This window comes from Lotus japonicus, chromosome 2, assembly GCF_012489685.1.
Source record: "Lotus japonicus ecotype B-129 chromosome 2, LjGifu_v1.2".
Classification (NCBI taxonomy): Eukaryota; Viridiplantae; Streptophyta; class Magnoliopsida; order Fabales; family Fabaceae; genus Lotus; species Lotus japonicus.
In genome coordinates, this window is record NC_080042.1 from 87,939,497 (window position 1) to 87,949,635 (window position 10,139).

At 32.8% G+C, this 10,139-nt stretch overlaps 1 protein-coding gene across 3 annotated transcripts; it reads right to left on the minus strand.

Annotated features, from left to right (window-relative positions):
- Window positions 1–113: 113 nt before the first annotated feature.
- LOC130740644 (NAC domain-containing protein 37-like) lies at window positions 114–4,903 on the minus strand. 3 transcript variants are annotated; one of them, XM_057593310.1, is made up of 4 exons: window positions 4,760–4,903; window positions 3,027–3,209; window positions 2,463–2,734; window positions 114–1,159 (listed from the first exon to the last, which is right to left on the minus strand). In XM_057593310.1, the coding sequence occupies exons 2-4, from the start codon at window positions 3,190–3,192 to the stop codon at window positions 605–607; spliced, it is 993 nt and encodes a 330-aa protein (XP_057449293.1). In that variant the 5' UTR covers window positions 3,193–3,209; window positions 4,760–4,903; the 3' UTR covers window positions 114–604. The 3 variants fall into 3 exon arrangements, with proteins under 3 accessions (XP_057449293.1, XP_057449292.1, XP_057449294.1); XM_057593309.1 differs by lacking the exon at window positions 4,760–4,903 and adding an exon at window positions 4,585–4,719; XM_057593311.1 differs by lacking the exon at window positions 4,760–4,903 and adding an exon at window positions 3,490–4,441.
- Between the last annotated feature and the right edge of the window lie 5,236 nt (window positions 4,904–10,139).

Here is a 10,139-nt window from a genome sequence, read left to right on the forward strand (position 1 = left end):
GCCCTCAAAATCATGAAGAGAAAATGAGTAGAAATGTGATAAAAGAGGAAAATGATAAGGTGAATAAATCAAAACTGATCATATTTCGTGCATCCTCTGCGTGGCACGTGATGTGAAGAAAGTTTAATGCAGAACAAATTTATAACATGCTTAAAGAGAAGAGCACATAGATAGGAGGTAGCTAGGTTTTTTGTTCTAACCAAGAATACATGCATTCATTTTGGAATAACAGAAGAAGAATATGGTGTGGAATGGAGGATCACACTGTCTTCAGGCACAGCTACATGCCATCTCTTCCCCAAATCAGGCACGAGCCTAGACGACTCATTTTTTGACAACACAGCACTAACCTGCAGCTTATGATAACATAAAAAATAAAACTCTATATCTAGATTCCAGAGCCATCTTACGCATGCATCTCAATTTGCACACATATCACTCAGCTGCAGAAGGCCAGAGAGATTTTAATTCTTCCACACACATATATATTTTTACAAAAATATATATAGTTATGTCTCAGCATTGATCCATATAATAGAACATTTATAATATTTGGTACTACAAACAAAATGTGGTTTCCAACTCCATGCATTTGTTAACTTCTTCATTTTTCAAACACGCATATCCCAATATCACAGTCTGAGCTTGTACTTAGAAACGGGCTTAGCTTGGTTCCTTCAAACAATGCCATGTCTGAGCCACCATGGTTTTCAAAGCTTGGAAGTCCTTCAGTTTCTTGACTCAGTTGAGAAGCCACAAACTTGTCAAGATCTCTCCAATCAGTCACTTTCTTGTTGGATAATAATAACCTGTTTTGATCATCATGATCTTCATTGTTGTTGTCTGATACAAGAGACACTACTGTGCTTGGCCTCTTCATTAATGGCACTGATGGGCTTTCTAGCTGAGGAAGCTGTATAAATTGTTCTGGATTCATGTGATGTCTCAAGTTTTCTGCTTCTATCTCTTGCTTGCACATGAAACTTTGAGCTAAAAATCTTTGAGGAGGTTGCCTTGAGATGAGATCAAGTGGATCCACCACTGAGCTTACCACACTTGCTTCATCATAGAAGTAGCTTGAATCCCATCCTTCCATGGTCTTTGTTTGGCTGTTGGTAGTTTTTTTCTTGAATGCCCTGCACACAACCCACCCTTCTTCCTGCACAAACACAAAAGCATGTTTTCATTAGCTTCTGTTACTTCGGAATCAGTTCAGACAATCAGAAGCTACTTACATAAGCTTCTCCAGGAAATCTAAATCCATTATAGAAAGATATTCAAAAATGCACTCAGTTTGAAAGTTGAGATGAAACTTTCTAGTCTTTTTGTGGTTGGGAATATATAAAAGTTGGTTGTGAACTTGTGATTAGTTATGTTTGAGTTTAAGTTGACCAGACATGCTAAGTGTTGCTAAAAGGGAAAGAAAAGTTCATTAGTGTTTTCTCCTTTTATGTCTGTTTTCCCTTTAGCTACTTTTGCAAAATTTTCTATCTGTTCACTAATTAATTACATGGAGGTTTACGTTTTGACAATCAAAATGGCAAGAAAAGTCAGTGGCGAAAAGGAAGTGAAAGAAAGATGCTCAATTATTCTCTGTTGAAAGCAGTGACTTTTGACTTGTTGTTTGGTGAAAGTTATGTTGGGAGAAAGCAGTGTACGTGCCTTTGGTGAATATTCAGAACGTTATAGTGGTCTACAAAAGGAAAAGCAAAAAGTGAGTTTAGAGAAACCAACCCAAATGCATGGTCTGCATTAACTAACAGTGAGGTCTTGTTATTAATTCACATGAAACACTCGCAAGAGAGCATCTAGCATATAAAAAGATCAAAATAGCACGGCCACAGTGTAAAAGAAACAAAAAAACAATACAAAAAGAGAATAATTTACTCTTGGAGACTGGTGAAGGAGATTATTCATGAAGTTGAAAACCATTGAAGAATGCCTGATCTCCAACTTGTGCAAAGGGTAAGCTTTGTGTGTGAGTGTGAAAGAGGAAAAAGCTAAGGAATATGCTATGATTAGCTGGTGGCCATCAAATAGCACTATTGAACCGAAAATAATTTGTAGATATTTGCACATTGGAAAGACACGGGACAAATTCTAGAGTGAGAAAGAGAGAAAAATAATGAATTTATATACGATGTATTGAGATTAGAAGAGAGGGATAAAAAAAATCAATTGTGGTAGGAGCGTTTATTGGTGTAGCGTGATGGCGTGATGCATAGAGCAGACCTTACTTAGTGGAATAAGACTTTAATTGTTGTTGTTTGTCCCAGGAGTGTATATACTTTTTGAGTGTCTACTTATCACTACTGCTTGATCCAATCAAGTTTGAAGGTAACATTTCAAGCTCAACTACTCAAGTGAAGTAAGCAACAATATATAGTCAAATTGTGTAAAAGAATATATGGCACATATATGCACTCTAAGAATATGGAGTAATTATATCTATATATGCTTGCCTGTGGAGGTCCATTTTCATCAGTTTCAAGCCTGTACTCATGCATGATCCAGTCAGTTTTCTGTCCATTAGGTGCTCTTCCTTTGTAGAAAACAAGTGTCTTCCTCATTCCAATCAATTTCATCTTGTCATACACTGCCTTGTCTCTTCCTGTTGCCTTCCAGAACCCAGCCATGGTAGCTCTGTTAGTTCTTGTCCCTGTTGGATACTTCTTGTCCTTGTGGCTGAAAAAATACCATTCACTCTGCTCTTCATACCCAATCCTGCATCTCTCTGCATTCACATCATTGACACAACTTCCTTCAATTTTAGAAAGAAAACTAAACAAACTAATTAACACAGATGACAGATCTTTCTTACCATCATAAACCAACCATATCAAAAGCTAGCTTAGGTGAAAGTATATGAATGAACTTTATATTATAATTGTAATACTTAGTATCAAAGGAAGAATTGATGGTTTTATCAGATCAAGTTCAAAACCCTAGTATTTGATTTGGAAAAATGTTATGCATGAGTGTAAGATCAGTAGTAGTAGTAGTATTATGTGTATTTGTATGCATACCTATGAGATCCCATGGTTCAATACGGTATAGATCTATCTCTCTGATAACATCAAGGTCAATCTTCTGAGAAGCTATTTTCTTTCTGAGATAATAACCAACAAGCTCTTCATCTGTTGGGTGGAACCGAAAACCAGGTGGGACACATGACTCCATTGACTCCATCATACCAATTACTGCTGGTGCTGCATCAAATTCAACACCACCATTAATACCCACCACCACACTTGACTACTTTCTTCATCATGTGTGAATTATAACCAACCAAGATGTGATGTGAGTACTGTGAATGAATGAATGAATATATATGAGAGAGAAGAGAAGCCAAACTCTAGTAAAATGAAAAAAAGGGTAAACCCTGAAGAAAATAAATTAAGGAGAGAAAAATGTAAGTACTTTTAGCAAAAAGGTGACAAGTGTTATCAGAGATAATGATCAGCTCATTTGGTGGTGAGCAACACTCACCAGAGTTAATCAGAAAAATTAAAAGAAATAAATATTAAGCGCGTGTTACAAACAAAACCCCATGATTTCAGAAACAATGATGAGGAGTTTGGAAGAGGAAGAGAGAGAGAAACTAAATCATGAGGAGGGTTTGGTTTGGTTTTGATAAATTTATAAAGAAAATGAGAGAGATGGATGGAGCTTAGAATAGCTAGCCCTCTATCAGTTTGTGTGAGAAACGGGACAGGTAGAGGCTTGTGCTAATGATGTTGTCTTGTGTTGGTGAATGGTGGGAATGATTCATCAAGGAACGGGGTTCCACATTCCCACATTACTATTAATTATTATGTACTGTATGTATGTATATTCAAAGATAATGAGACAGATAAGGTTAAGCAGTACTTAATATACTTAATGACATGTATAAAACAACCAAAAACAACTTTTTCAGGGGGATTAGTATTATTAGTATACTAAACCGAGACAAGTTAATTAGTTACTATGATTGTATAAGCTAGGAGTTTAGAAGGAGGTTGAAAATGAAATGAATAAGGGAAGTTAATGGAATAGAGGGAGTGACGTGATCACAGCAAATTGGGCACGCGTTTTCTCAAAAGGGAAAAAGTTGTAAGGGGCAAAAAGAGAGGCAGCGTTGTGTTGTATTGGATCAAGGCCTGCCTTTGCAGGAAACCATGGTAAACAAAAAGCAAAGGTTGAGAAAGAATGAAAAAAGAAGAGAGAATGTGTTGGTTTTTCGTCTCATTGCGGAAACTGGGACTCTGACTTTGTTGTCTGTTTGTCGAGAATTTCAACAGCAAAATCTGACCTCTAGCCTTAACGGACTTTGAGAAAATGCACTGACCCCAAATGACTACTTTTATCTATCTCTGCATATTGTGTGCAGTGCAGGTGCTGCTAGTTGCTACTCTTATTTTTCTTTCTTTAATATAACCTAGCTTAAGAGGAATTTCTATAAACACGCACCATGCATGATTGTTGAGGTGAATTAGATTTCAATAACAAAATGGTTGATGCATGGAATGTTGAAGGTTGCTATAATATAATTTGTTTATAGAATGGTGGAGGAGATGAGCAAAATTGATGATAGGAAATTACTAGAAAAAAATAGTAAGGTTTCATGCATGAGTGAATTTCCATGAAATTGTAAGGATGATTCTGTTTGTGTACACTGGAAAAGAAAACCAAATATGCATTAGTTCTGGTTGAAGATCGATGATGCAGTAAAGAATATTGAAGCTAGCTAGCTAGCTAGTGTTATGAGGTCGCTCACCTGAACCTGAAGATGAGTTATAGTGGTATAGAGATGAAGACAAAATGAATTATGAATGAATGAGGTTGATGAAGTTGAAGGAGAAGGAGAAGGAGAAGAAGAGTGAGAGAAGAAAGAGAATGTAAAGAAGGAATATAAAAGGGAAGAGAGGGAAGGACCGCAGAATTGCGCATGGCTTCATGCTTGTCCCCCCAGTAGGTGACGTCATTGCCTAACTACCCTTTTTCCCTTTTCTTTTTGTTTCTTTTTGTTTCTTTTCGTTTCCTTTCTCTTTCCACCCTTATTCTCCATCTTACACTAATCTTTCATCCATCTCTCATTTCAGTCATTTCCATTTTCACCTAAAATAATAGGGAACGAAATGAAACAAGTAGGGGACATATATGGTAAGTGATGAAAAGGGAAAAGAAGAGAAAAAAAATTAAGGTAGAATTACAATGGAAAAAAGTACTAATGAATGCCTAGTAAAAAATGATTTTTAAATTTATTAGTTAAAAATTAAATTTTCAATAGAAGTGGTAGAGAAAAAATTTTGGACTAGGGGATCAAGATTAAAGAATATGACATCCCGACAATAATTTTTACAATTCACACCCATATGTATATAGCACATGTAAAAAAAAACAAAATTGAAGAGCTTCAGGCCATGACACCATGTGTCCCCCTCCCTCCGTCACTCTTTGAGAGTCGTGCTTTTGGGAAGACAATTGATTTTCAGAATAAATACACAAAAGTAATTTAATGTAGAAAAAGAGAATAGAAAAAAACTTAATATGAATGTATCAAAATTCAAAAGTGTTAACTTCCTTACTTGTTTCCATTAAGAATTGAAAGTATGTTTATTTTAGATAAAAAAATAATGATTTTAGTCTAGAAAAAAAAGACTCTTTTGTAGAGATTTTAAAGATAAATATAAGTTTATTTGTGTTTTTGGTTACAGTAGATATATTTTTTCTCCTCTATTGCAATAATTTTCTTAATAAGTTAGAGTGTGTTTGTTATAGGTTTTTTAGTAAAAATAATTTAAATAAAAAAAAACACAATTAAAAAATTGAAATCAAATTATTTGAAAAATAAACTTTGATTAGTTTATTAGAAAAATTATTATATATGATAGATGTGAGAAGACAAAAACTTTAATTTGTGTTACCAAACACAAATTAGCTTATGTTTTTCTAAAAAAAAACTCTAAAAACAATTTTTTTAGACTCTTACAAATTATTTTTATAATCTCAAACAAACGTGCTCTTATTAAAATATTTTTTTAAAATAATTTCATTCAAGATCATTTTTAAATAATGATTTTATTTTATTTTTTCGATACATCGGAAGACTAAATAAAAAAAAAATAAAAAACTAAACCGAACCTAATGAATCTCTTAACAATAGAGGCTCAAGATCAGCCTCAGACTCCTCGAAGACTCTAAAATATGTACCCACAAAAGCTGACTTAGCAAGTGCACCATCTATAATTTTTTTTTAAACAAACACTTAAAAAGTTATTAAAACAAAAATTGTTAAATTTTTAAACAAACTCACTATATCAGAATAAAGAAAAGCATACATATAGATCTAATTATTAGAACAGATAGGCTAAAAGGAAATAAATCTGGACACTATTCTGACATCATCAATCAAGTTTCATAAAAATTGTGCTCTATATAATAATGTTTGATTAAGTTGATTTATTAAAAAAAGTTATTTTCACTTTTTACCTCTAGTTAAAAATCACAAATCACAAATATTATTAGTTTGAAATTGTAATGAATAAAAATACGATGAATAGGATGATCGAATGTTTTGTCTTGTGTATAATTTATACAGCACCTTTAAGAGGAAAGTGAAAATTATGTTCCCCTTTAAAAATTTAACACTGTTGTAATTAATATAAGTAATCATGGATATACATACATCCAAATTAAAAAAGTGGGACATTCCTTCTTGATCCCTTTTTTTTGGTCCAAGACGAAGTACATTCCTGTTGGGGCAGTGAGATTTCAAATCTTTATTGACAAACATGCGACGTTGGCCCAACACAGGACATACCTTCACGCCTAGTGACTTCCCCAAAACCAATTAAGTTCCCTTCTCGAACACAAATTTAATTTACTGCACATATATCATTTTCAACCAATAAAATAAGTGCAATACTGACAACCATATTATTGATAGAGCAATCAAAGTGAGTCATTTTTCCAGCTAACACGAGTTGGATAAAAAATGAGTTGGGTTAAACTAGCCTATTTTTTAAATGAACATTTAAAATCATAATCGGACTCTACTTAGCACGAGATAGTAGATTATGTGAGTTGTCTCACTTTTATTTAAAAATAAATAAAATTTGATATAAATTCATAAAATTTATAAAAATTACTAATTAAAATAAATTAGAGAGATGTGTCACGTTCTTATTATATTAAAATATTCTTTTAATTTTTTTATTAACTAAAAAATACAATTTACATAAAAGAAAGAATGAGCTAGCTCACGAGTTAGCTTTACTCAACTTATTTAGTCCGTGGAATTAAGTAAGGGGCATTAGTTTTAACACCCCCTTATTAATTCTACACCCTCTTTTATTTTTTAAATTCCCTTAATACTCTCTCTTATAAAAGAGATAGTCAAAATGTGATAGTATTTTCACACCTACTAACTGTGAAACATTTCACACTCAATAAGTGTGAAGATATTTCACACTCACTAAGTGTGAAACGCTTAAAACAAAAGGAAGAAGGTGAAGAGAGAATGATCATACTCAATTGACACAATTGTGTTTCACACTCAAGGGTGTGAAACACAATTTAGTTTCGCGCTCAAGATCAGAAGTGTGAATGAACCAACTATTGAAAATTTTATTTTCAATTTTAAATTTTTCGTTTCTTTAGAATTAGATTTCACACTCAAGTGTGTGATACATTTTCAAATTTCACACTCAAGAGTGTGAGTTATTGAACTATTAATAATTTATTTTTTAAATTTTATTTTTTAGTTTTTTATATTTTCATTTCACACTCAAGAGTGTGAAATATTTTCAAATTTCACACTCAAGAGTGTGAATGAACCAACTATTAAGAATGTGAAAATGTTTCACACTTACTGAGTGTGAAACACTTAAAACAAAAGGAAGACGATGAAGAGAGAATAAACATACATCGGTTCACACTTACAAAGTATGAAATATTTTCACATATATTAAGTGTGAAAAGTGGCAATGAAGAAAACTATGAGATGATCAGAGTAAAAGTGAAGGGTGGTGTGGCAAAAAAAAAATGATGGTATTGATAAGATAGGAAAAGAGATATGTTTGGAATAAAATTAAATTTTAAAAGGTATTTAAGACATTTTAGTGAATAAAGGAGGGTGAGAGATTAATTGAGGGGGTATTAAAACTAATGCCCTTAAGTAAGCCGAGTAAAAAATGGTTTTCAAAATTCGATCTGCACTTGCATTAAAGATATAATATTGAACTAGAGACTCGCATTAAAAGATATAAGATTGTGATTTGTAAGAATATTTATTTTTTCACGTGAGCAATAGAATTTTTTATGCATCACATGATCTTCGTTATCTTCTTTTGACAAAACAACTAAATTTGTCATATAAGCTTTGCTGTCTGCCCTTTTCTATAAGGTTGGTTTTATCCATCATGTATTAAGAAAAATTTAGTCTATAAATCAAAAGAATTATGTAATTTTATTTTTTGAATCATACTATATTTTACCTTTTAAGTAAAAACATGGCTTGTATCGTTGGTCAATGTTTTATCAGGCTTGTATAGCTGAGTTTTCGTTAATTATGGCCTTAATGGTAGGATAACAAAATAGGATTATCCTCAAATATCGCATGAAATGCTTTTTCTTTTGTGACCTTCTTTAGCCAAACAGTGTCCATTTGAAGGTACGAATTACGGTCTCCGAATGATTTCACGACAAGTATTTTGAAGAAGGAAGTGTGGAAAAGAAGAGAAAACGTAACTTGAGCAACAACAGTGTTATGTTATCAACCAACGTACGTGTAAGTCACGGGTTGGTGAATTTGTCTCTCAACACTACTTTACGTAGAAGATAAACAAACAAAAGACAAAAAAATAACTCAAAAACATTCCTCTATAGCCCATGTCTTTGATTACCACCCCACTTTCTCTGGTCCTCCAAGGCCATTATATATAATATTAATTTCAAATAAAATTCTTTAGTTGATATGTCTCCAAATTACAATGAAAATATTATTCCTTTCATACATATATTCTATTGACAATTAACACTGGTCAATGGTGGTATATTATCAATAATCATTTACCAATTTAATAAGTGGTGAAACAACATATTTATTTTCTGAATTATTTTACTAAGTATATAAGTCAATCACGGAATTCGTTTTTGAAAGATCAGCCTTAGACTAGTGCATAGAAGAAGAAAAGACCTTTGAAAGATTTGATTGTGTGCAATGTAGAGATTTACTCTACCGATATTTTGCGTGCCAAAAGGTTGGATTTGAACCCAGTACATAAAAGTAACATACAATTACTAACCACTAGATCAACTCAAGTTATTAATAACATTTTGAACATTAATTATTATAACTAAATTTTATTTTAGGGAAAAGTTTAATGAGAATTTTTTTTGGGACCCTTTCTTTTTGGTGGCCCTGTGCTGTGGGCCTGCTTGCACAGACCCAGGGCCGGCCGGCCCTGCTGGTCGTATAAAACTAACTTGATTATTTACATATTTAGAGAATGCATATGTGTTTTTTTCTCCTAAAGAATAACCTGAGATTTATGTTAGAATTTTATTCTAATTTAGGCTTTTTATTTTATTAAAATGAGTTAAATGTTAATTGATATATTTTCCTTGTGAGACGCCGCCTATATGTAAATGTGATCCTTATAGGGTATTTTAGGAATCACCATGTGAATATAAGTTTATTGGGTTGAACTCAATATGCAAGTGTCTGAACTTCTGTGTATTGCCTAATGGGTCTAATATGCATAATGGATTAAAATTAGGTTTTCCATCTTTTATTAATAAAGGGCAAGATCCTCATTTGACTCTAATGTTTTTTAATTGCTCAGTGCTCCATCAAAGAGAAGTTTACCAAAGACTAGAGATCAAGTAGAAGATCTTGTTGTTGTTGCATACAATTGTATGCTTGCTTCCGCGAGTAAGAATGATGTCTTCAAGAGGTACGCAATTCACTTTATTGTTTCTGATAGTGTTCTAATTCCTAGTATTGATCCGTATAATTATTCCTAGTATTGATACCACATGTTGGGAGAATAATTATACGGGTCAATACTAGGAATTAGAACACCCTCATAAACATTAATAAAACAGTAAATTTCGTCCCTTGAAGACATCTTTCTTACTCGCGGAAGAAAGCA